General features: G+C 41.6%; 1 protein-coding gene across 1 annotated transcript in view; it reads left to right on the top strand.

Annotated features, from left to right (window-relative positions):
* The window catches only part of PELI2 (pellino E3 ubiquitin protein ligase family member 2), a 70064-nt gene extending 42755 nt beyond the window's left edge, over nt 1-27309 (top strand). Inside the window, exons 3-6 of the mRNA XM_088166374.1 lie at nt 11935-12036; nt 16838-17035; nt 17332-17520; nt 20868-27309. Coding sequence (XP_088022500.1) covers nt 11935-12036; nt 16838-17035; nt 17332-17520; nt 20868-21434 — 1056 coding nt within the window. The 3' untranslated portion in view covers nt 21435-27309. The remainder of the gene's footprint in view (nt 1-11934; nt 12037-16837; nt 17036-17331; nt 17521-20867) is intronic.
* The last annotated feature ends 236 nt before the right edge of the window (nt 27310-27545 follow it).

Here is a 27545-nt window from a genome sequence, read left to right as displayed (position 1 = left end):
TGCTTCTTAATTCACTCACCCATAGCTGACTTCACTGCCAGTTGCAGAGTCTTGGGGCTTCCTCTGGATACCATCCAAGTATTCCAGAATGTGCCTAACATTGCACCCCAAGCATGTGATTTCAGTGGTTTTAATTTTATATATATATTTATATGGACACAGTAGATGTTCTCCAAATCATGTAACAACTGTCCTTAGATGTTTAGTCAAGAGAATGTAAAGGGCACGTAAGTGTGGAGGTGAAGGTTGGTGCAGAGGGAAGGGACAGTGGAAATGATTTAGATGATTCTGGGATTTATGGGGCAGCTCTCTGGGAAGTCAAAATGGGGTTTTTGGCAGAGGGTTGCAGAAGGGAAACTTTTTTCTCTTCTTATCTCCAGCATAAAAATGATGGGTGAGTAAGCAGTGATCTCTGAGCTGTGTGTGAAATGTGTAATGGCTGTTCCAAGTCCTGCTCTCAGTAAACCTATAAAATTGTGGATAGTGAAGTGGTTTGAAACATGTCAAATACTGCTCTTAAAGCTCTCAGAAACACGTGTGTAAATTCGTGAATTTTTCTTAAATTAAGCAGTAATACTGAACACATTTATCATCTTTATTATGGGCAGCCTGATAGTGCTGTGTGCTAAATACCCTTAACTGTCATGAGATTGGGATTCAAAGCTCTGCCAGGAGAAGAATAAGCACAGCTGATTTTTCTCCTTGTTAAAGCCTAGCTTAAACAACTGATTTAAAAAATCAAGTAGTTTTAGACACCAAATTAAAACCATGCTTTAAATCAGTTAATTCTGGGAAACACAATAAATTTTTATGTAAAGAACTTCTACCCAGGCATGCTGTGGGGGGAAAAAAGGTCTTTGTAAAGTGCTTTTTGCTGTATGTGATTTCATAAACCTGTTCTCCACATAAATGTGTGCTGCTTTATCCTAGGAAGCACTGGATATTCTATAACCCTAATTAAAACTGTGCCTTATTTACACTGTGAGCCTGCTAAGTGCATTGTGTCTTTATTTAAGATGATTACTCAGTGCTTGTTTCATTCAATATAAAGCCCCAAATCCCACCTACCACTGGTGAAATTGTATTTTTCATAGAAATAGTGGCATATACCATAATTTTTCTCCTGCAACTCTATAGTCTTGTGCTCTCTTTATTTTTAAAGTAAAAATATAAAAATAAAATATAATTTTCAATATTGTTATCTTTTTGTGTGTGTGTTCAGAGAATTTGGGCCTTATTACTGAAGGTACATCTGGGAAAAAAGTGTTAATATGGGATGGAGTCGTGCCTTGCTTCTGTCTGAGACAGCCTGTTTTGGAGAGGGGCAGAGCAGGTCATATCAGTGGTAAAATCATGTTGTGTGAAGTGCAGAGCTTCTGATGAGCTGTTCTCTTATCTGACATTACATATGAATAGAAAGCAAGTTGCCTGTAAAGCTTGCTTTAAATTTTAATAAACTGCAGAAAAGATAAGTGGTAATTTCCTGATGTGGATGCATCTAGTACAGCCTGCTTAAACCCAAATTCCACGATCATAAATTTTAAAACGAATCTTTGTGGCTTGAATTTTTAAGCTGGCATGATAGATTTAAATTTTAGGGAAATAAATTTCCCTTCCTCTCCTCTGTCTGTATCAATCTCACCGAAAAAACGACAGAAGATTCGAATTTGAGAACACAATGAAAATAACAGGAATGAGAGCAATAGAGGCGACTAATCCTCTAATTACTTTCTCTGAACACTGGGAATTGGGCTGCAGAATATCCTTCAGTACAATCTAGAGTAAGCTAAATTTATTCCATTCCAAAGCTGTAAAGGGAGGGATTTTGCTACCAACTCAGAATAGTAATGGGCTGTGGTGGTCTTTATCTGATGGGAGCCAAGCAGATGTGGCTGCTCTGTCAAACGCCTGTCTACAGATTTGAATTTTGCTGGCTCTTAATTGCCCTGCGCTCGCCCTTTCACACCCTGGGGTTTGAAATGTAACTAAACAATTCCGTGATTTTATAAACCATGAGGCAGTGCTCTCTGCTCTGGGCATGGGGGCTGAGGATGTGGCACATTGACAGCAGTGGCTGTTTGTGTTGGACTCTGCTATGAAAGTTCTCTTTGGCTCCACACTGCTATCAAAGCTGTTCAGTGGCAGACATGACCTGGATTTTGGCTCAAGTGCTCTCAGCCAGTTCTTTTGTGCTTGCTTTGCTCAGTAGTGTGCTGTTGATATTGAAATTTTCCCCATTCCCTTATTCCACACTCAAGTTTCATGTGTGGCTTTCAGCTGAAGTTCCCTGTACTGCTGTGGATTGTGTTTTGTGAGCCTGGCCGGTATCTTGGACACTAAAAGTTCCAGAGTAACACTCAGGGACAAAACAACCTGGGATAAAAGTATGCTAAATTCATTGTAGTTCTGGTGAGTGATGAGGATGGGATTTGCTTTCTCACTGTCCTTCTCAATTTGCAATGTGGAGAGGCAGCACTGGTCCCACATCCTCCCGGAGCCTGTGACACCTCCTGGCTGATGAGATGCTCTTTTTTTTTTTTTTTTTTTCCTCCCTTGGATAATTTAGAAAGGTTTGGGAATCAGGGCCAGCCTTGTTTTCAGTTTTGCACAGATTCAGAGACAGCACCAGAGGGGTTTACAGTCACTTATGTTTTGAAATGAGCTTGGCAACTGCACATGTGGAGAGGAAAGCTCCTTGCTTCCCACTTGTTAGCAAGTTGATTTTTCAACTCCCGTGCAGCACGTAAATGAGGATTTAATTCTGACTGCTGTTTAATGTATTATCTTGTTGACTTAAATCACTTAAGTAGCTCAGTTAAACACAGTTCAGCGTGTGTGTGTGTTTTTAAATACGCTAAGTTGTGTGTGAGGAATGTGAGTAAGCTCTGAACTTTGCTCAGGAAGATGCTTGGTAATGTATATAAATAAGAACTGGAAAGGTTGCAAATACTCTGTTCACTGTGCACTTTTAGGGCTAAAGAAACCCAAAGTGATTTTTTTAACACATGCAAGATGTGGGCTATTAACTTGTGTTAGTGAACTGAGAAGTCAGATCATCCCTTTGATCCCTGTAGGAGACAGATCCTACAGTTTTACCTGTCTTGTGCCTTTTGCCCCCAGAAATCTCTTGCAATAAGGATTCTGTTTGAAAGGTGGGCTTAACAGACTTTTGCCAAGAGCTACTGTCTAGTTTGCTCAGCTTGGTTCAAGTACCAGTTGAACTAGTCTATAGGATATTTTTTTATTATTGGAAGTCTCCACGGAGGAAATTGCCACAAAGTCCAGTTTGCAGTGACTTGTTGCAGTTCGTGCAGCAATCCCAGACAAGTAAAAAAGGAACCTGATTGATTTTGGGTTTGTTCTGTCAGAGTGCCTTCTATCACAGTATTCCACAGTGTGATTTCTAGAAAGCAGCTTTTGTCCCTTGATGGACTCTATAAAATGTAACTGCTTTCTAGAAGCACTGAATGGCTTTTTGGCAAGAAGAATTTGCTTTATTTTTCCCCTCTTGAGAGAGTTTTGTGCAGCTGCTTAACAGGTCTGTTAAGGTAACTGTCTGGAGAGTCTTTGGCTGTGTCAGATGCAGTTCATGGTTTCTGGGAGCTGTGGAATGATCTGCAGCCTCTCCTGGTGTTGTGATGTGCTCTCCCTTGGCAGGCAGGCACAGCTTGGTGCTCAGGGGTGCTTTGATTCACAGAAGCATTCACTGCTGATGAGCTGAGTGTACAAATCTTTCAGGCTGTGTATTGATAGAAGCCCTTGAGGGGACTTTATCACTATATTTTTTTTTTTGTCTGGTTTTTAGTTAAGGATTCTAATTTGTGGCTATTTTGTGTGCTTGGCATACCCAAATACATGAGTGTAGCCAGGCATCTGCTGCTTTTGTTCCTGATGTGTATAAATGAATTGTAGACTGTTGGCACCAGAATGTTCAGTTACAAACACTGTTGCATCCTTCTCTAATTACTGATATTTTTGTGGGTGTGTCAAGAGTTTTGGGGATGTGATCCAGCTGCAGTGACAAAATCATGTTTATGTCTTCATGTTTAAATCTATAGGCTTGTAGTCTTCCTAGAGAAATCCTACTCTTAGGAAATTAATGCCAGGAGTTTTGGGGTCAGAAGTTTTGCTTTCCAGAAAGCCTGTATGAGGGAGGGTCTCACTGGTGTCCAAAAATCATATTAATAACTTGATTGTAATCCATATTGGAATATGGAAATCTAGCCTGTAATACAGTGGGGGATCCCCATATAGTCTGTAGTGATCAGTTAAGACAATGAGAAAGAGAATCCTTGCTGGAGTAAATAAGATGTAGTGAGACTTTTAAGTATGGATAAGTTATTGTTGACTGCAAATATAAAAAAAAATTCAAAACTTCCAAAAAAATAAGCACGTGACAGTCTGATACAACAACACTTAAGGTCTCCTATCAAGCAGATGAAACTCTGCACAGGACAGTGATAAACAGAAATGTCTCTTGAGGCTCCAAAGCAGTTAAATGTGTCTGCAACACAGGATTCCCAGCAGACAACTCTAGAGCAGCTGTGATAGAAAATGTCACAGCAATGTGCAGGCAGTAATGTGTCCAGAGGAGCATTCTGGATTTTGGGAAGGATGATTTATGCTTTGGGTAGTTGATGTATCTGACATTGCTGCAGCTTTGTGTGATGCCTCTGAGCTGTCTCTGACTCTAGTTTGTTTGGAGGAGGAAATTCAGCAAACTGAGTAAAGGAGGAAAAACACAGATAATTTCGAAGATGGATGGCAGATCACTTGTAAAATAATGTTACTGAACATGGACAGAAGAAAATGGAGAGAAGAAAGATCTTAAGGGCTAGAAAAGTGGAAAGGTGAGATAAGGGGAGGAAAATGATTGATAGGATGATTCTGTGAAGTGTTGGTTCACAACCACCAAAAGTTGGTGATTTACAAAGCAACTCTTGAGCTACTGTGTCGTGAAGTTGGTGTGTTGGTGTAAACTGGTTGGTTTGTTGGTATAAACTCCTTTGAGCTGCTTTTACTTATTAAGGGGAACAACCGGGCTTGTAGGGCTGGTCAGGAATCCTGGGAATGAGGAGGGACTCTGGTCTGGTCAGTGGCTGCAAAAATGGTGGTTTGGGCCCCTAACTTCAGTCTGTGCAATTTCACCAACACCCCCTGTGCATTTTGAAGGTGTTTTGAATACTCCCTTTTGTTTGAGGAGTAGCCTACTCTACATTCTTCTGAAAAGCAGAGTATAGCCAAGTGTCTTATCAGCCCTGACATAGCTTTACAGTAGCTTATCTAGGAAAACTTGTACTTTTCTGCCTCCTTCCTTGCTGCAGTACCCAAGCAGAGAATCAGGGAATGGCAGATTTTATGCTGCCTCTCTAGAGAGGGTGCTGTGTGTGGTATTGGCTGGTTGTCTAAAACAACACAGACTCAGCAAATGGAGAAAATGGTTTAACATCTGCCTGTTGAGTTGATAAATGGTGAAGTGCTCTAGTGGCAGCACACAACCCCATATGTGCACTTGGAGCAGATGGCTTTGACGTGTGTTTGAGACAAATGTGCTGTCCCTTCTGCCCCCTCCAGCCTCAGCAGGAGAGGGTGCACACAACCAACCTGGGAGTGCTTCAAAAGCCATAAAAACGTGAAGTGTAAATAAACCACGCTGTGCTGACTTTGTTTCTGTTTAGTCACTGAGCCTTGAGTTTTGGGGGGGGTGGGTGATGTGCATTCAGTAAATTGAAGTGGGGTGGGTGACCTGCTATTTGCATGCTTCGACTCGTTCCTTGTGACAGGGATTGCAGACAGTGCCACACGTAGGTCACTTCAAAGTGACAAAATTTAATTTCTTGGTGGTGGCACATTTCTTTCGCTACATGCAGTTACTGGCTCTTGGTCTTTTCTTGGCCATTTCCTAACACTCATTTGGTTGTCAAGAGAATATTGATGGCTGAAGTATTAGAGACAGACAAGGTGTTAACATCGGTATTTCAAAAACGACTGTGTAGATGTTGTTGGAGTTTCAATGTTTATTATAAGGAAAGGGAAAACCCTTGAAGAATGGGCTTGTGTGGAGCTGTGCAGGAAGCAGATGCAGAGTTAAAAGAGCTGGGCCAGTGGTTCTGGTTGATACAGATATTTCAGCCTCTCTTGCAGGCACATGAAACCCTGAAGGTTTCCATAATAATGTCTTTCTTTGCAGAAGGCTATAGGAAAATTACAGTATATGTATAATAGCTGTGTCAGTAGGCAGAGGTCAGTGTAAATTTATTGAAATGCTGTGTTGGAGAAGCAGTAATTCTGGGCAATTACTGTTAGGTTTGAGACAGAGTAAAATTGCAAACAGTCTTTAGCTAATGTTGTATGAATTGGCATTTGTCTTAATTTGCTGGGAAACTTCCCAAGTGGTGGACATACTTTGCTAATGTGGGTAAAATATCAGTGGCTGATGCTTATGAGCTTTTGTTACGTTTTCTTATGATAAGTCAGAGTCTGCTGGCTCTGGCAGTCAGTCTGTCCAAAAATCCAGTGGAAATGGGATGTGTTCTTTGCTTTTGAAGGCTTCCTTCCTTGCTGGCTAAAGCTTCCTTTTAAGTTGCAAGATCTTTTGTCTGACATCCCTGAGTGTTTCTTGTGTTCTCTTTTTATAAAAGCAATGGAAGGCTGGCAGCCAAGTCTGAAAGCATTTAACTCATGAAGGCTCTGCTGTCATTAATTTTAAACACGTCACTCTGGTGTCGGTCAGCTCGACTACCAACAAAGAAAACTAAAGTGTTCCCATAAATCATTTTATTGTCCTAATCCAACCTAATTAACTAAACTAAAACTCCTATTCTGATGAAGCAGTCCTTCCTGTGAGACATCTGCCTCTTTCTTAATGGATTTTAGCTTTTATTTCTGCTATAGTGCACAAGAGTTGGTGACCATAATAACATTAAGTCCCTTTTGCCATCTTTGGGGAGCTCACCTGGCACAAGGGAATGGTTAATTTTAAATTTCCAAATGCAGAGATATTTTTATTTTTTTTCATTCCTTGGAAACATGGTTTGCAAGCCAGCAGGAAGCAATAAAATCTCTATTTCTAGAAGTGGATTAGACTCGTTCCCTGCAAGCTTTGCAAGCAGCAGCCTAAAGGCTCTGAGAATTTTGGGATTTGCTTCTGTAGTTCATTGCCACGCTCCTGACACGGAAGGTTTGACTTAATAGTGTTAAGTTGATGTAATCGTGCCATGAGCTCCTGACCTGTTCTTGAACTCCGGGGCTGGAGGTGACTGAGGGGAGCCGGCAGCACTGTCAGTGTGCAGGGCTTGCTGTGACACACATGACATGATCCTAGATGGGGAACATCTGGTGAGCACAGATGTAAATTCAGTGTAGGACAAAAAGGTGGGAATTCTGACTAAAGAGCCATTTCTGCTCTTGGGGATAATCTGTTGAAGATTTGTTAAGTTCTAGTTTTGTTCCCTCCTTTTTCTGTATCTTTGCTAAAAAAGCAGAGCACTAAGAAACACTGGTTTTATGTGCAACCCTTATATATTCTTATTCCCTTTATCTACGAGGTGACTTTACATGGGGTGAGGGAATTCTATTTTCTCACTTCTTGAAATGATAATAAAACTGATAGCATCCACCTTTCCAGGGGAGTGAGTGGAGAGCAAAGAATTCAGATGGACTGAGATATTCCAGGGGCTGGCAGAGTTGCAGTGTTGCTGCTGGGAAAGCAGACTCTGTTTGATCTCTATTTGATCTTGGCTCCTCTGAGACCTGACAGATTTGTAAGTCATAGCCTTTAGCTGCTGCTTTGATTGTGAGGGCAAAGTGCTGGAACGAGGTTTTGTTCTCAAAACGGAGAGAAAGGAGCAAGAATGAAAAAGTGTGTGGAAGGAGGCAGGGGAAAAACCAAGGCCAAGTGAAATTCCAGCCAACAGGAAGGATATAACTGGAAACCTGAGCTACTAGCAAAGTTGAAAAATGAAATATAAAAAAAAAAAAAGGAACATTTGCTTAAGCCATGTTATCGTGAGGTCGTGGATCTTCTCCTTTCAGTCTCTGCTAAAATCAGGCAGTTTTGATCCAAAACCAGCAGAACACGAATCTTGAGGTAGTGGGGGGAGCTGTGGGGTTTGCCTGGAGCAATAGGGAAAAATCTTCCTGATTACCTTAAGAGGAGGCTCAGCACACAGTGGGGCTTGGAGCCTCCATTTGGGAAACCCCATGGAGGTGAATGGATTGCTGTGCAAACATGAGCTCTGTCTTGGAAAAGTGCTGGGCAAATCTGTCCCTTCATGCCTCATAGAATGTGGCACTCAGAGTTCCCTTACTGCTTTTGTTTGGCATTTGCACTTTTAAAAATCCCTCAGCCCCAGTGGAATTATTCTGGAAAAATCTCTTGCTGCTGTTTGTGCCCCTCATTGCTCCACGGGTTTTTGGTCAGTTCATCTTCACTTTGCTCTCTGTTTCCTCCAAAGGGAGTTACTTAAACTCAGCACCTTGAGGCAGTGAAATGTATAAAAGCAGCTGTTGTGTAGGCAGCTGAATTCACCCTGCCTGTGTGTCCACACCAACATTCCTACTGCACAAGAGGTGGGATGTGCTATGGCCAGCCTGGAGCACATGGTTTGCATTGGCTTGGTAGGCTCAGGCTATGGATGCTAACCAGGTTTTTCCATCATTTGTGTCTGTTGGAAACTAATTCAGAGTGTTGGTTTGGTTTTTTTTTTCCCTGTTCAATTGATAATTTTCATTAAACTTTTAAGTATCTGAAAAATAGGAACAAACTGCTCCAAGAAAGCGCAGGGAAGAAAAAGAGTAAAGGAGCCTAAAATGCTAAAAGTGCCTGAAGGAAGATTTTCTTTCCATGACTGCTCAGATGAAACTAGAACCCTGGGATTTATGGTTGGATTTGATGATCTTACAGGTGTTTTAAAATGAAAATGATTCTACAATTCCACTTTCTCAAAAGCTTAGTGGATTCTAAGAAAAAGCTTTGAAAATACCCAGTATTGCTCTGGTGGATCTTGGCAGCCTTGGAGTGGAGGTGAAGAGACAAAGTTTAGTGCCAGGTTCTTGTTCTTCCTTGTTCTGTTTCCTGCCTGGAAGGTGGACATGGTGTTGTCCAGCCTGAAACTCTGAATTTATCTGCTAGAACTTGTGAAGCTGCTGTAATTCTTGTGGCACTCAGGGCTTTTCTCACGACTTCAGTTGCTGCACCAGGGCAATTATGTGATAGCATCAGGGGTTTTGAGGAGGGAATCCTGCTGACAGGAAAAACAGTCTGCAAATTTGAATGCTAAAAGCAGTAAAAAGGGCAGACTCACTGTTTTGGCTGTAAAAAAAAACCAGATTTGTGCAATCAATCTCCAGACTCTTTTGGGACTTGTAGTTGTGTGCTTCTATATTTCCTCAAGCAGTTAAAATCCTTCTCATGATTTTGTCTGTGTCTGCATTCCACTCGCAATAGTGTTTTATTAGGAGTCTTAACTTCCAGTGTTCTGTGTAGTTCCTAAAATACTGTTGCTTGTCACTTTTTTTTTCCTTTTTTGACTTGGAAGTGGTCAATTGCATTGAGACCAGCACATAAAATACAAGTCAAGTGTCTGAATTAGAAGGATTGTTGGTACTGAGCAGTCTGTGAAAGGACACAAGTTGAAACATTTCTCATAATGTTCTTGGCTTTTTCCAAAACTGATTACACAATTCCAGGAAATTAAATGTAGCATTTCTTCACTGAAAATAACTAGGTATAAATAATGGAAAACAAAGAGGAGGGGAAGTAGATGGGGAGGAAAAGTTGGGAGGGGAAAGGAGCAAACACAGAAAAGAAGATTATGTCCTACCCTGGAATTTCAGAGGACACACTGACCCTGGTCAATATTATTAATATATCTAAACCCTGAGCTCTGTAGGCGTAGGGCACGACCTTACTCAGTAATTGAGGAAATCCTTGTGTTGCCCTCTGTGTTTTTTCCATCAGACCTTAAAATTTTCAGCTTGGGTTCTCACCAAAGCTTCCATGTAACCCAGAAGCTTTGTCTGACACCAGAATGAGCTTGGGGCACTCGTCCCTGCCTGGGAATTTTGCCTGGATGCTGGTGGCCAGAGCTGCACAGAGCAGTTACAGTCAGGACTGCCACATTTACACTCTGTCCTCTGCTGTATTTGTGGAAATGAGTGAAAGCTTGTGTATGAAAGCTATTGCTTTCTGATGGTGGAAACAGTAATAATAACCTGATAATGTGAGTATGAACTGATTAGTGCTATATTAAGCATAAAACTTAAGGTGTAAGGGTCTCCTGTTTATCACTTTATTTCTTTTATATCCTAGGAGCACCAGAGACCTCCCCAGGGTTTGAGATCCCTTCCTTCGTTGTCAAACAGACACAGAGGAAAATCTTTTGAGACCACAGCTCAGTGTCCTGCCAGGTCACAGAGTGTTAGTGACTTAATCCAAACTGCATCTTGGTGCCATTTGTTCTTGCAACTGTGTGCCATTGTAGTGGTTGCTATAAAACACTATAAATAATCTGGGAAATTCAAAATATAGCTATAACTGATTACCAAGTGTGTTTACATCACTTTTCAGCTGTTAAAATTCCCAGACTTTGTCTTCAAATTTTGTTAAAAGCTTTATTGCAGAAAATAAGTACTGGGAAGGGTCCTCTTGCCTAATCATAGAATGGTTTGATGGGAAGGGATCTTAAAGATGATCCAGTTGCACCCCTCTGCCATTGGCAAAGACATTTTCCACTAGACCAGGTGCTAGAGCTTCCAGCAGGAGGCTCGTTGTAAAAGCACTGTCCGGTTGAAAATGCATGAGGTTTGCAAAAAACAATTCTTCCATTATGTGTTTTCAATAATTCTGTGTCAAATACTCTTGCTAACCCTTAGTAGGCTTTTAGTATGCACATAGATGTTTTTAATACCTCCAGCATTCAGAAGGATTTTTAATGATTTGTTCAATAATTGATGGAGCTTTGGCATAATTTAGGCTTTTGTGAGAGATGGCAGGCAGATGAGTAGAATATATTTAGTTGTTTAGTTTAATAATCCCTATCTGAATTCTTTAGGTGAAAAGCAGAACAAAGGAATGGAGCAAGTGAGAGAACCTCTTGAAGAAAATTATCCTCCTAGCTGAAAACTGGAGAAAGCCTTAATTAACCTATTAATTCATTGCTTAAGTGTCTGCAAAGTGTTTTCTGAGTAGTAACAGTCATTACCTTCCAGAATTGTGTGTGGTTATATGGGCCTTTATATTTACATCTATTTCCCTCTTAGCCAGTAGATTCAGTTTCTCAGCTCGTTTCCTTCAATCTTGGCGAGATAAAGCAGAAAACAGGAGCTCTCCTCTTCTTCTTTTCTTCTTCTTGTCTTCTTTTAAATACTGAAATGCTCTTTAATCTTTGGTGCTAAATCCATATCTACAGACACCAGTCTACTTTGACAGGTACCAAGAAGTAACCTTTAACGAGGAAAACCACACTGAAAGTGTTTGGATTTTGTCACCAGCTATATAAAATTGCTGGGCTCTTTCTGATATAACCAGGAATTTACTAAACCTGAAGTCCTGGCTTTTAACTGGAAATCGGTTCTATTGCTCACTTACTTCAAAAACAAGCCAAAACTCCCTTAACTCCCAAGTCTTTGCTAGGGTTTAAGTTGTTACAAGGGTTAGGAATTGAATATAATTTCAGGGAAAAAAGGTGTTCGGAGTTCAGACTGTAAAAATGGTAAGTATTGGGTGCTTCTGAGCTAGAAACAAACAAATGCAGCTTGAAGTTTTCCATTAAAAACAAACAAAAGAAATGCTATTGTATGTGTTTACCCAACCTTGTAATAACATGTTACGATACACTGCTTTTCCTGATCATTGCAAAGGTGTTTATGTAGCAAAATGAATTTGATTACAATATTTTGTGTGTAATAGACATCTTTTTTTAAATCCACCAGGCAATCAGCGCAAAAGGTCACCACAGTATCTCTTTCACATTATCCAGAAGCCAGACAGTTATAGTGGAATATATTCATGATAAAGATACAGACATGTTTCAGGTAAGGCTCTGAAATATTTGGATTGTTTCTGCGTTATCCTCTGGGTTTTCTCTGTGACCTGTGGGATTCCCAGAGTCTGACCCCGCTGCATTAATGTGGGAACACTTGGAAATTTTGCATTATTCTGCTCTCTGCAAACCCACACCAGCATCTGTTAATATTCTTACTGACTCCTGTAATTGTACTCTGCCTTTTCTCCAAACACAGCACTGGAGAGAAATGTGTGCTCTGTTTGGATTCATGAATGAGCACAGAATTACACCCACCACCCTCCAGTTAATCACATAGCTGGAGTAAAGAGGAAGTGGGAGGAGTAGGACATGGGATGGGGAAGGAGGAAAATAAAAGGAGCTGTGCAGTAGGGAAGACAAACCAGTGATAAATGATAAACTGTTCCTGTGGGGTGTGCAGATCTCTCAGGTGCTGCAGGGGACTGGGCTGAGTTTCTCCAAGCTCCCTTCTACTGTCCAACACGTGCTCAGTGTCCTCTGTCTGCATTTCTGTTTTTCTGCATCATTTAACATTCTAATAATAACCTGAGTGATTTCCTTGTGCCATAGTTATTTTTATGTACAGTACAGTAAGAGAGTGTAAAAATTCTGTGCGAATTCAGAGACTTCAAACTTGGGGAGCCCAAACATGACAAAAAAACCTTTTTCATTCTACACTGGTCAGATCTGTGTTATCTTTGACCTCTAATTAGAGCATCTCACCAGGAATAGTTATCTCTCTTTATTCAGTTTTTCATATTTAGAAGGGTCAGCAGTTGAGTGCTGTTGACAGAGAGGAAATAACTCTTTGGAGATGTCGTTTCTTCTCTTGACTTCTGTGTTTTGCTCTACATTAAATTTTCCCAGTGTGAGTGAAACTATTAGGTCCAAATAGGAATTGATTAAAACCCAGTCTTATTCATTTGCTGCAGAATGAAGGATTGAACAGACAGTGAGCTGAAATAGGTTTTTCTGTGTTCACTAGTGACAGAAAAATGTAACCCATCCATTGGGGCTACTGTGTGATGCTTGTTTAGCTCTTGAATAGCTCCAGTAAAATTTTTTCCTGTATATAAATTTTGAAAAGCCATGTTTGAAAGCTGGATTTTTTTCCCCCTTCTTGAGTACAGTAAAAAATGAATAAAGAGTTGCAGAACAGCTGCTTTTTCTGGGCATACTGTATAGATATCTACTGCACAATGTCCTAGTGGTGGGTACAGCTTTTTTGGGGGGGAAAGACACCATTTCAGTCTTGATGTTGTGACTTGATCTCAGTGTGGCCTCGGGTGCTGTGCCCTGGTTCAGGTTTCTGCTCTCTGGACTGTGGCAATAATTCCGCACTGAAGCAATGCCAGAGCAGTTGAAGAGGTTTCCATTATTTAGATGAGCCATTAGATTTTTAACTGTTCTCACGAATCTGTTGGAGAAAAGTTACTTGAGGGTGTTTAGTGCAGCCTGTAGTACATGATGACAAAATTCATGTCTGTTGATCCACAGAGTAGAATTTCATTGTTGGTCAGACAATCCCTGGAGTTTGATGTTTTCTTTCCAAATGTGTGTTCTTGGCTTGTGTAGGATGTGGAAGTTGAAAAGGGAAGGATAATTCCTGGACCACAGGATTATCCTGAGCCTTGAGGCCCCACTTTGACTGCAGTTGACATTTATTATCCTGGGCAAATCACTTGGCTTTTTGTTCTTTATTCCCACTGTGCTTCTTGAGCTGTTGTTCTGCTGTGATGTTTGTAGTTTTGATTTTTTGGGTTTTTTTAAATGTAACTGTATTATGAAATCTGTGTGCAAATGCTGCTATGCATTTGTCTTAGTGACATCCAGGTCAGATTTCTTCATTTAATTGCAAAAAGAATGTACAAATGTGTTCCTCTGCCGTCTTCCAGACTCTGTATGCTCCAGCATCAGTGTGCTGCTATAAATAAAAATTTTCTTCAGAGTTTAACCATTCTGTTGACGATGCATTAGGTGAAGTTGAACCAGTTCCTTCATGGTTTGATGGGGATGAGAATGGGTTGATTATACCTGTTCATGCCACTACAAAGAGCCCAAATGTGCAGCTTCTACCCTAAATAACTGCAAGTTTATACAAGAAGCAGGTACATTCAATACAAAGCATCGATTTTTTTTTTTTTTTTCTTCTAAAGAATGGCCCTTCAGAAGATACAGAATCCAATTCTTGCTCTCACCAGAGTGAAATTCTATTGAAGCCCAAGAAGCTGCAGCTGTTAAATTCTGTGCTGGCAGGCTTTGCCTTGTCAGGAGCAATGTTTTACTGACAGCAAAGCCAGGGACTGCCTGCCTCTCACACAGCTTTTAACAATCACCTGCAGAGGACACAGCACTGGCTGCCTCTGCTGCACCTGCCACGTTTATGGGTTCTTGTTGGAGGTAGCTATGGGGAAATCATATGACACAATTAGCAAGAATCCCAAAATACAGCCTGAAATTGCTGGAAAGAGGAAAGTATTCTATGATGTGGAGGAAAAGGGGAGAAAATGAGTAATGAAGTGTGTGAAGAGCAGCTCTGAATAATGGACTCGGTCTGTAGTGACAGATGAGTTATAAGTTTTAGAGGGTAGATGTTGATAGCATCAAGGTTTTCATTTATTCTTTAGGCACTTGCTTTTCAGGTAATCTCAAACCCCAATTCTTGATTTAATACAGAGCTTGAGAAAACTGGCAGATTTTGAAGGCCACTTCTTCAAATAAATTCAAATTCTGAAAAGTAGCACAATACACGAGACTGATCCTCTAGAAGGTTTTCTCAGCTGGAAAAGGGAAGAAAACCAAATACTTAAAATACTTGATTTTGCATAGACATACTTGTGACACAAATGAGATAAGTACTTAAATGCTTATACAAAATACTACATATCATTCTAGAGATTTAAAAAAGCACATACAAGCATTGTTTATAGATCTTAATGGTTACATCCATCCAAACAAATTTGAATTTCATGGTGGATGATTTAGTGTGATGTAAGAAAGGCTGGGAGCACACATTTGTGTGCTTTGTCATCCTTTAAGGAAAAATGAGGCAGATTTTTCTCTAATTGCATCTAAAAGCTTCGAGAGAATGATTTATTTCAGAGACTGCAAGAGGCAGAAACTTGTTATGAACAAATTAATTTCATATTTGTTATTGATTATCCTTCAGGGGACTCCATGTACAGATAGAGAATAGTCAGAAGTTATTCATGAGGTTCCTGCTGCTGCTGCTCAGTGCTGACTCTTAGCAGGAATTGCTTTGGATGGGAAATAGAAGCCTGGTAGAAATAATACTGTAAAAGGAAGAAGAATATTACTTTGTAAGATTTAGCTTCAAGTTGTCAAGTTACATAAATCAGAAATATCCCATATTAAATAGTTTCTAAACTCTGTCTCCTGGGTATTCTAGTAGACACTTTCTGTGAGAAATTGAAATGTAGACTTTTGATTAGGCCTTGTTGAGTATTTCCTGTGCAGGGAGCTCATCCCATTTTCTGCTTGTGCTGAGTCCTGTGATACAGGAGACAGTAACTGGATGTGTCATTGGAGACAGGAATTTTGACATGTGTTAGAGTGAAACCCTGCAAAGCAGAGCTTGAAGCAGGAGAGAAGTACAGGAGAGATCTCTGTGCTGTTTCTGTCAATCCAGTTGTTACAAGGCTTAGGTGTTGATAATATTAATTTCCTTGAGTCTTGAACAATGTTTCTTTAAAGCAGGTTTAGTTTACAGGCAGGTTTGTTTATGATGGAACCATACATGGCTCCCCATAGCTGGCTTTCAAGAGCAAGATGTGAGCAGAATGGAACTTCTTGGGAGACAATGAGATCTTGTTTAGTAAGGAGGTTATTTAATATCAGTGTAGATACCTGATACTGAAGGTAGTTTCATGTGAAGAGTATTCCTAATTCTATTTGATCCTAAGGTGGCTGTAAAATTAATATTCTGTTCCACTTCTTGTTCCTCAGCTCCACTTTCTCACTTAAGCTCCAAGTTGGTGTAACACTAATTTGCCTGTAGAAATATTGATAAAGCTTCACTGTCTGGCTGCCAGTCAGATCTTTCCATCAATGCAGTCATGAAGTTTTCTGTCCCAGATGTTTCCAGATTTAGAATTAAAATTTTTAGCTGACAAGATAGAAAAACCTTCCTGTCTACTGCTAAGTGTGTTTCATGTCTTCTCAACTCAAGAAAGTTTCTTAATTCTCTTAGTCATACATGTCCATGATTAGGAATACATTTCATCATATGATGGGTTTTGCCTGAAAACTTTCTTTCTGGGACTACAAATCCTGAAAACATGAAGGTGGGTAGCTCTTTGTTATGACATATCAAAATAACCTAGTTCTGGGTCTAAAAAAAAAGTCCTTTATTTTCATGGCAAATATATGTGGAACTGGAAAATGTGAATAAAACTTGTCAATCCAAGGTAACGTTTCCTTAACTGACAGAATGTAGTGGCAGGTAATTTGCTGTGGTTGGATGAGGAAATAGCAAGGTGATAATACTTTTTTTTGGTGACAATACTCTTATCAAACAGATCAGCTGTGCTGATCTATTTCAAGCAAGCATGAATATCACTTGTGGTAAGTGAAAATATGTCATTCCATGTCCGTGATGTGTTTCTGCCTAGGACAAATGTGAAAATGCAGGTTAGTCTCTGGTTGGATCTTGCCATCCAAAAATTCAATAGACAGAAGTTTACTGATGTCATCAGTATTAACCTGGCAAAACTTTGTCCTCAATGCTTCATATTTCTGTGGGTATTTCTAGTTAAACCATTATCTTTTTTTTTTTTTTTTTTTTTTTGCAGGTTGGGAGGTCTACAGAAAGCCCCATAGACTTTGTAGTAACAGATACTATTTCAGGAAATCAAAATAATGATGAAACCCAGATTACCCAGAGCACCATCTCCCGATTTGCCTGCAGGATTGTTTGTGACAGGAGCCCACCATACACAGCAAGGATCTTTGCAGCTGGCTTTGACTCATCTAAAAATATATTTCTTGGTGTAAGTACTGTTAATAATGATGTTATGAGCAAGCTGGTTTATATTCTGTTGCTTTCAAGCCCCCAAATCTCCTTGTACTGGTTGATAACTTGCATTGTCATTAGACTTTTATTACTCCAATGCACCAGCTGCAGCGTTAAGTAGAAATTGCAGTTTTATGTGCCTGAGTTATCACCAGCAGAGACTCGTGGTCATAATTGTCTTTAACAATGAACTTCACTTCAGTAACTGTTAGTGGGTTTTCTTTAGGTTGATTTGATGTATTTTCTGATAGTCACTGTGACTGTCACACGTAGGAAAAAGCAGCCAAGTGGAAAAACCCTGATGGCCACATGGATGGATTGACAACCAACGGGGTGCTGGTCATGCATCCCAAAGGAGGCTTCACCGAGGAGTCCAAGCCCGGGGTGTGGCGGGAGATCTCGGTGTGTGGGGACGTGTACACGCTCCGGGAGACCAGGTCTGCTCAGCAGAGAGGCAAACTGGTGAGTGGGAGGTAATTGTTGGATCCCAGAACCCTGGGCTTTTTTGAGCTTTCTGGCACTGGCCCCCTGCAGAACGCTGCTTTGGACCTGAGCCTGTGCAGAAGGCTCCAAATTTGGGTGATGGAGTTAAAATCACGGGGGTGTAGTGAAATAGAAGTGTGTGATTGCACATGGTGAAGGGCTTTGTATTTGAGGTTTTTATAATATAGTAATAGACATGGGACAAGATGGAAGATTTTGGGTGGTGTCTCAGTCTTCATCTTCCTTCTTCATTTCAGGCAGTAGTTTCTGGTTGGTCAGTCAGTGCCACACTGAGGGTTATGAGAATTTAGTTATTGGATTAAAAGTATAAATAATATAGGTGTTATTTCTCTATTGGACTGTTTAGCTTTAAGAGATCTTGTAGCAACTGGATCTGGCTCCATTTTTCCCACTTCTAGCAGGTAGCTGGAAGTGCTGCTGAACTTTCTGTACTTTTGATAAGATTTAATAAACAACCAAGGCCAAACACGAGAAAATTCGTTTCCTTTGTATATTTTATAATCCTGGCTCTGAGTGAAGGCACAAGAAACTGAGACAAACCACTAAAGTGGTGCAAAACTCCCAGCACTGTTACAGTAACTCAGATTAATCAAGGGGTACTTATTTTCCTGGCTTGGAATGGAGGCAGGTACAGGGTGACTGTCTCTGAGTAGTGGGCACTACAAGCATCTAAATCTGTGTGTTAGGGCAGATTTTGCACTGCTTTTCTGTTACTGATTGTATGGGAGAGCACTCATAACTTTCTGGTAATGCCGCTTCTCCAACTGAAATAGCACAGAGTGTAATAGCTAAATAAATTCTGCTCTGGGGTCTCCATCTCTGAAATGTTCTCCTGGGCATGAGGATGTCTGGAAGTTGCTGCATGCAGAGCTGTCTTTTGCAGTACTTCCAGAAGAGTCCACTTTTGTGCAAAAGCAGTTTGGGTAAGGCAGCTTCTGTTTGATTTACCTGCCACTGGGAAGATAAGAGGGGCCCTGGAAGTATATTCCTGTTTTCTCCTGTGAGTCAGGATGGGCTTTGCCTTTCCCAGAAGTGAGGGATTTCAGCTGCCAGGGACCTGTGACACATAAAACCAGGAGAGAAGTTCAATGAACTGACTTTGCAACTCTGCCATTGGCTTTGCAGGAAACTGACTGCTGAAAGAGTTAGGGGAATGGAGTTGGGCTGTTCTGCTTTCAGCAGACACCCTGCAGGACATAAATTGCTTTGTCACACTGATGGTGGCAGGCAAACGTTGCCTGGGGACCTGGACAGATGATGTGGCAATTGCAGCCTTTGTACGTGGTTAGCAAAACACCTTTTTAGTGCTGCTAAAGAGAGGCACAGCAAAACAAATGAATCCCCCTCCCTGCATCCAAAATGAGTTGAATTCTCATTTAAATAGAATTGCATGGCACACGGGTATTGATGTGATCAGTATTCGTTGATTGGGTTCATAAAACCAAATGCAGGCTGTATAATGAATTGAACACATTGCATACGAGGGAGCTTTTTGCTTTGCTGTTTGTGTAGGAATTATCTGAAAAGAGCATCAGATCGAGGCTTCTCTCATCTCTACTTAAACCACTGCATTTTTCTGCTGGAATTACATTTCACTGGTGACCTCTTAGCTGTATTCTGTATTGTACCACTGAGGTGTTTTGTGCAAGGATGATCCACAGTTAATCTGTGAATTTAAACTGGATTAAAATGTAAATGCTAAATTGGTTGTCATTCATAGTGTTCTTAGGCAGATGTGATGATTTCATGTGACCTACTTAATATATTTGTTTGTATTTGGCTATTTGTTCTGCATTAGTGGCATTTTCTGCATACTTTCTGTGCATAAAGCCAGGCAGTAGGTCTGTTTTTCTCTTTAATTTTATACAGAGCCTTTTTAATATATATATTCATCGTTAATGAACTGATACCAAAAGCACAGGTTGCTTATGTTTGTGACATTAAAATAAAGAATATTTCAGGCAAGTGCATTGTGTGTTTGGCATAATCCCTTGAAAATGTTTTAAGTACCTGCTTTTAATCAGAGAGAAGCCTTTAGGCAGTGCACACTGGGGCTGTGTTTGCTTCGAATACCTCATTAAATAAAAGGCCTAATGAGTGGGGTGGGTAATTGTTCATAAGCTGAGCCTGTGTGGCTTCAGATTTGTCACCTGAGAAATGGAACTGGTGTAATTCTGTCTGCTGCAGTGCTGAGCCATGCAGGTACCTGTGCTGCTGCTGGGGCACTCTCTGGGAGCTCCTGCTTCTGCAAAATGCTTGACCCTTGCCACAACCCCAGAAAAATCTGAGAGGTGGGACAGCTTGCCTGTCCTGGGTGACAGTTTTTATCCAAAAAGGACTTTTTTATTTTATTTTTTTTTTTTTTGACCGTGTGAGCAGCTTCTGGCAGTCTATGTGGGCAAAGAATTCCAGGAGAGAATCTGCTAATGCAGCCCTCAGGGAATGGCATGTCTTTCCTTCAGTGTATCAGGACTTACTGAAATATGACAGAGACACAGAGAATCAATATTGGAGAAAAAAAAATGCATGCTTAAGGGCCCAAAGACTGTGTATAATAATTTGTGTTGCAACTGCAAATGCAAATCCCCTGTACAAGCACAGAATAAGAGACTGGGGCTCATTATAATCCTAGATGTAGGTTAGGAGGTGAGGTGGATTCAGGACAGCAACGAGACAAAATTCAGCAGCATTTACCGAGGTTAGTGCTGTAATAATTGATAAAAGATTCGTGTTAATCACAAAAGCATTGGGGTTTGTATAAACCAGAATACTAAGCTCTGAAGTGAGGCATGGACACGTGATAAAGGAAATTATATGATTAAATAATTCTGTTTAAAATCACCTTATGTTGTATTATGTTACATTATAATATGTTATGTTATGTTTTTCAAATAAGTTGTATCGGCTACCAGCTTGCATAATCAGACTTTCCAAAAAGCCCTTCCTGCCTTTGTCTGATCAATACTGCCTATCCCAAAAACCAGACTCCCAGAACTTCTCTGGTGGTCATCTACAGGGATGATGGCAATCTGTGACTGATTATCACCCAAAGGCTTTGTGAATTTGTGAACAACGAGAACCCACAGTATAAGAAGAGGCTGCAAACCAAGGTTGGGTGGAGCGTGGAGTGGGCAGTGACCCCTCACGTTCCCCAGCCCGCTGCTCGCTCTTCTTATATCAAATAAAACAATCTAAATTTTACTGAATATCGAGACTTTGGTCTCTCATTTATAACAGTGCTGAAAGCGATGTGTGTAAAATGGCTTCTCAGGCTAAACAGCCTCCCCTTGTGTCCTTGCCCCCAGGTAGAAAACGAGACCAACATCCTTCAGGACGGCTCCCTGATCGACCTGTGCGGGGCCACGCTGCTGTGGAGGACGGCGGACGGGCTCCTGCACACGCCCACGCAGAAACACATCGAGGCTCTGCGGCAGGAGATCAACGCCGCCCGGCCCCAGTGCCCCGTGGGCCTCAACACCTTGGCCTTCCCCAGCATCAACCGCAAGGACGTGGTGGAGGAGAAGCAGCCCTGGGCCTACCTCAGCTGCGGCCACGTGCACGGCTACCACAACTGGGGCCACCGCAGCGACACGGAAGCCAACGAGCGCGAGTGCCCCATGTGCAGAACGGTCGGCCCTTACGTGCCGCTGTGGCTGGGCTGCGAGGCCGGGTTTTACGTGGACGCCGGGCCCCCCACGCACGCCTTCACGCCGTGCGGACACGTGTGCTCCGAGAAGTCGGCCAAGTACTGGTCGCAGATCCCGCTGCCGCACGGCACTCACGCGTTCCACGCCGCCTGCCCCTTCTGCGCCGCGCAGCTCTGCGGCGAGCACAACTGCGTCAAGCTCATCTTTCAGGGCCCCGTCGACTGAAGGAAATCGTTTGGAAATGGCCACAATAAAAGTTTTTTTTTTTTTTTTTTTGGGTTTTTTTTTTTTTTTTTTTTTTTTTTCTCTTGTGACGGTTTACTGTGAAGATTTTTGCCACTAACTCTTTAGGTTTTAACTTTTTTTATGATGTTATTAATGAGAGGGGGTGGTAAGGGTGGGGATGGGGGAGATGGAGGGACCGTGGTGGAGTTGGGATGCATTGATACCTGGAACTTGACAGATATCAGTGGTGTTGCATGCTCAAAAGCAGCATATTCATGGAGTCTTCTTGGTCAAATTGTAGTATATTTGTAATCTTTTTATTAGTACCCTGGAACAGAAAAAGGTGTCTTAAACGATTTTTTTAAGCTAAGATTTTTTAATGGAAAGGTTTTTTCTTCTAAACTTTGACAAGCCTTTAAAACCTATTTTTCAAATCTAGAAGGAACATACAGAATGTAACTGTCTTTAATTTGCAATATAATTTAACTTGAATAGTTTCTCAAGGAGCAAATGCAGAATGTGTGGACAACCATAGGTGAATGTTCACTAGAGATAATTGGATATGTAAGAGAAAAATTAGCTGCCTAAAGTGTAGAGAATAAAAGCTATTAAAATATCTATTATGGTATAACACAGCTGGCCAAAAAGGCATCAAAGATTACTTGAAACTGAGGAAATCCTGTTTGCATTGATTTCCTTTCAGTGTAGTAGATATCCACTGGCTATTAGGTCTGGGAAATGGCTGATTATTTTCTGTCTTTTTTTTTTTTTTTTTTTTCCATTTAACCTGCATCTGGTGAAACCACTTTACTCTTTTCCATCCTTAGCTCTGGGATTTAAGCTGATGTTCTGTGTCTGTGTAGTCCAGCCTTTTTATTTCTGCTTTGCTTACCCGGCACCTTTGGGTGAGTGGAGGCCACAGATTCCCAAGATGGTTTGGGTTGGAAGGGACCTTAAAGCTCATCTCATTCCACCCCCTGCCATGGGCAGGGACACCTCCCACTGTCCCAGGGGGAAGCCACAGCTTCTCTGGGCACCCTGGTGGAGCCAGAGACGTGTCCAGGCTTTACTGCAGTGATGAAAGGGTGGTTTAGGTACAGCTGGTACAGAATTTATTTTACATAAACCTGAATTCAGGAAAGCACTTAGTCTGTGTTTAAATACAAGCCCACGGCTGGGACAGTTTGGATTCTCAAGAGCTTCAGTGCGTTGCGGTTATTTGCTGTTATGTTTTTAAATAAAATAAAAAAAGCGATTTTAAATAAGTTATTTTTTAAGCTCACTTTAAAGCATTTTCACTAGAAGGGAGAGCATCATTTCCAGTTCAGCTGAGCATTTTTGTTCACTTTTCAACTTGCTGCCATCTGTCACCTTTTCTTTTGCAGATTGAGTTGTGTTTGTATCTCTTTTTTTTTCCCCCCCAAATGTTTGCAAATCAAACAACATTCAAATGTAATCAAATATATGCACCAGGGTGGTACATCTGAAGTGGATCACTTGAAATTCGTGACTTTTTAAGAGAGCTGATAAATGTTTACTATGGAAATAATTAAATCAGAATTTCATATGAGGTGTACCCTGCCCACTGTTAGGCTCATTTCATGCAGAATGATAACACTTTGATTTGTGGGTTTTTTTCTTTATGCTTTCTGTACTCTTGGTATCTGAGGTATCAATCTATCCAGGTTTTTTTACAAAAAAAAGAATTTGGGAGGAAATCTATAACATCTCTAGATGAAATGGATCATTCAAGCTCAGTTCTGTTTAATCAGCTATAGCTTTTTGCTATATTTGTGCCCTTTGTATAAATATATAATTTATATGATTTTAATATATTCTGTATATATATATACTTGAATTGGCCTGTTCATATTTTGGTTGTAAAATTGTTTTATAGTTAACCTTATAAACATTTTACATGTCCCTTGCCAATGGTGATGGGATGGACTTTGTCTGCTGCTGTTTTTAATATAATTTTGCTGTATACATGTTCAGCATTTTAATAATTTGAAAATAGCTTTACTTTTCTTTTTATGCTTTTGCTGTTAAAAAAAAAATATATAACTCTGCAGCATTTTTTATCTAGAAACCCCAAACTGTACAGTTTTTTTGTCCCACTCAGTGACTGGAAACAGGATAAACCTTGTTAACCTACAACTCTATGCTTCTTCCTAGTGCCTTTTCAAAGAGATCCTCTTGTGATTTCCATATTCCAAGTCCTCACTCCCACAAGGCAACCTTGTGGCTCATCTCCACGGAGAGTGGCAGCCCAGCCCAGGTGGGCAAGGAACACCTTTGGCTTTCTGGATGGGAGGTGCCTGTGCAGGTTCCTCAGATGCCAAGTGCAGCATCATTCCTGGTTAGCAGATACCTCACCTGGAGAGGTGACCTCACTCCCCCTCCCTGCTGGACTCTGCAAGGCTTCACCTGCTGCTTGAAGAGATGTTGGGACTCACCTGTGGGAGCTGCTCCTGCCTGCATTCAGGCCCTGGAGCTGTGTGTGTGCCATTGCCAGCTCTGTTGGCAGCCCTGGGGCTGAGCTGAGCAGGGTGTGCACATGGTGCTGTCTCCTCTGACCCAGCTCCCTCCCCCGTCTGCTTGGCTCCTTCCCTTCACTGGTGCAGTTTAATTGCTGCTTCAGGGCTTCACCTCCCTCCTGTTCCCTGTGGAAAGAGAATGTATGCTGTTGGAGGAATCCTCACTGGAAACAGCACATCATCAGGCTTGCTGTGTTTGGCTTGTGTGAAGCAGAACACTGGATAATGGTTGGTATCCAAGGGAAGTGTCTGTTTGAAACTGTTTAAACAAGATTTTTTTTTTTTTTCTTCTTTTGCTGTCAGCAGTTCTGTATAACACAAGGAATGCTGCAGGAAGGAAAACTCTCAGAATTCCAGAACTGGCAAGGCTGGAAGCGACCACAGGGGCTCATCTGGTCCCACCTCCCTGCTCAAGAAGGGCCAGCGTGCAGAACAGGGCACAGGATTGTGTCCAGGTGGCTCTGGAATATCCCCAGTGAGGGACACTCCACCCTCTCTGGTCTCAGTGCTCAGTCACTGCACAGGGAAGTTCTTCCTCGTGGTCAGGAATTTGTGGCATCAGTTCCTACTCGTTCCTCTTGTCCCACAGAGCAGAGCCTGGTCCATCCTCTCGGCACCCCCCTTTAGATGTTCATACACATTGATGAGGTCTCTTCTCGGGGCTGAACATTCCCAGCTCCTTCAGCCTTTCCTCCACTCCCTTCATCCTTGTGGGAGGATTTGCCTTCTGCTGTTCCTGCTCCAGCATCTTGGTGTCCCTCCTGTCCTGAGGAGCCCAGAACTGGGCACAGCACTCTGGGTGTGCCTCAGCAGGGCAGGATTCTTTTCTGGGAAGCAGTTTTCCAAAGTTTGTATGGAATTCAGGGACTTTGCTGTTCAAATCAAGGGTCAGTCCCGCAGAGCTGGATTTGCTGGGGAGGCAGAAGAGTTTGTAACGTGATTTTCCTCAACCCCTGCTCTGGTGAAATGATGGAGCATTCAGCTCTAAGCCCTCACCTTCCCTCAGCTCCATAAACAGCTCCTGTGCTCTGGTACCTCGACAGGAAAAAGGAGTTTGTGGATAAATAAAACTGGAGTCAGTAAACTTGAGAACTACCCTCAAGTTCATTCATTATTTCAGTGTTATGATGTTCTTTGCATCCCATTTCTACTGCTGGCAATGTATTCCACAAGGATTTTTCATCACCTGTTACTGTTGATTCTCTTTGAATGCCTCAAAAGCAGCTTTGACTGCATCACTTAGAACCAAAAGTTTTTTTCTAGTCTTGATTTTTTTTTTTTTTTTAAAGATTATATCTGTCGTATCCATGCACGCTGGAGCTGGAGCACTTCCTTTTTTCCTGGCAGCTTTTTGGGAGTACACTGAAGTCTAAATAAAATGAGTGGTGAATGCTGTTCTTACTGGGAGTTACTGTCCAGTTATACAGGAGAGCTCACACAAGACTGTGTTTTGCTCATTAATTTTTTTCAATTTTTTTTTCAGTTAAAGGAGAATCTTTTTTTTTCCATTTTGAGGGTGGGAGTGGGGATCAGAAGAGATGAAAGCCATGGTTGAGCTGGTTCCAGTAGGGACAGATCCACCTTGCAGCAAAGATGTGCCGGGAACTGCTTGGAAATGTGGCTGGAGCTGTTCCTGCTTTCAGTCCTCATCCATGCTCTGAAAAGGATTCTCCTCAGTTTGTTAGGAAGTTCTGGGATGCCATGGAAAGCCCGTGGTCTTCCCACTGAGACACTCCTTGGTGTTTTAATGAGCAGTTCCTGGAATTTGAGGATTTGGCTTCAGAGCCTGAGTGAGGAGCCAGAGATGCTGAGTGTGTCATAGTGAGAAACTGCAACGGAACTGTGAACAGAACTGAATTATATTTTAGTGTTCACACCACTCATAGGAAATCTGGTTTGGCTGTGGTCACTCTCCCGTTAGTGTTCTTGCACTAGCTGGTGGCTTCCTCACCATTTTTTTCATTCTTCTGGAAGTGGAAGGAAACTTCTTTAAGACCATAATGTTTCTGTTTCTTCATCCCACAGTCTTAACACTTCCCTTAGGTTGGAGAACCATTGGTAGGGACCTGGCTGTGGTGAGGACTGGCAGGCATTTAAATCCATTTTTTAGCCTTGTAGGAAAACTGACCTGGCTCTTCCTTTTCATTTCCTCAGTTTTTCACCCTCCTGTGAGTTCTTGGCTCCTCATTTTCTGTTTATCCACACAGTTGCAGGTACACAAATAAATACAGCTTGGAAGGAAAACAAAACACAGCCTGGGCTTGCAGTGTCTTTTTGCAGATTTTTCTCGTTATTCTGGGTTTTCTAAGCACTCATCACAAGTCTGCACATGGTGTTGTGAGGGAAAAGGACAAACATAGAAGGTAAGGCTGGTTTTGGGGGGTGGGGGGTGGAGAGGGGGTAGTTTCTAGGATGGAGTCACAGTGGCTCTGCAAACTGTGTCCCACTGAGTGCAGGGGACACTGGATCTGGGAAGAGCAGTGGAGTGACCCTGGACAGGCAGTAAAGATGGAATTTGACTGCCCGAGCTGCTCAGTTTTTGTTTATTGGCAGCAGAACAAAACCAGGAGCAGCTTGGACACCCAAACACCAGAAAAAAAAACCAAAAACCAGCGTCTGTCCAGATTCCCTCACTGAGGGCATATTTATACTTCCCTGGTGGCCAAGCCAGTCTCGAGTCACGTCAAGTCCCTCGTGCTGCTGTCCTGGGGATTGGGGATTGGGGATGGCTCTGCTCTTGGATTGCATCCAGCGTGGAGAGCCCTTGGAAAGCAGCACAGCTGTAGGAAAAGCCTCTCCCACAGCGAGCCCTGGGTGATGGAGGGCTGATGTTTACCTTAAAAACAGTGTGAGCAGCTGTTCAACTTCTGGGTATATTTGTAAAATCGGTCTTTTTATACACCGTGTGAAATGGACTGGAATAATTTCTTTTGCTGTTGTACCTGTGGAAGTACAAGCCATTTTACAGGAAAAAAAAAAACCTATAAAACAAATTAAAATACTATCTCAGTATTGTCACTGACTCCTTCAGTTTATTTTCCCTGCTGGTTGGTTGTCAGAGCTTGACTTTAATTTGCAAAAAACCATATAAACAACTTCAGAAATAAATGGTTTCTTTTACTCTTTCATCCCCTTTCTACTCAGCAAGCAAAATCCGAACTCTTTGATTGAGGATTCTTAAATATTGGAGGTAGTGGAGAATATTTGGGTGTGAGTGCTCTGGAATTTCAGTTAATTCCCTTCCCTGATTTTTAAATTGAACTGTTTGTTTTCAGTGCCAGCTGCCTTCTTGCAGTGTTAACGTAATTGCTAAATAAAAGCAATTTCCAGGAATAATATGCTTTGTGACTCTTAAAATTAATTTCCATAATGGGAATTCAGTGGTTTGTTTTCCATCTGTGTATTCTGTATCCCTTTTTTGCAGGTGGCCCCCGTGAGTACAGGAGCTTCATTTTTTAAAAGGAGCTAAAATGAATTGTCAGGTTTTTTTCAGGACTTGGAAAAAAAAGCGTTGGCATGAGCACAGGGAAGGGAAATAAAGATATCTGCTGTGTTTTCTAGATGTGGTCACCTG

The sequence above is a fragment of the Sturnus vulgaris genome, chromosome 6 (genome assembly GCF_052056855.1).
Source record: "Sturnus vulgaris isolate bStuVul1 chromosome 6, bStuVul1.hap1, whole genome shotgun sequence".
NCBI lineage: Eukaryota > Metazoa > Chordata > Aves > Passeriformes > Sturnidae > Sturnus > Sturnus vulgaris.
The sequence above is the reverse complement of the archived record's forward strand: the minus strand, read 5'-3'. Positions and strand labels throughout refer to the sequence as shown.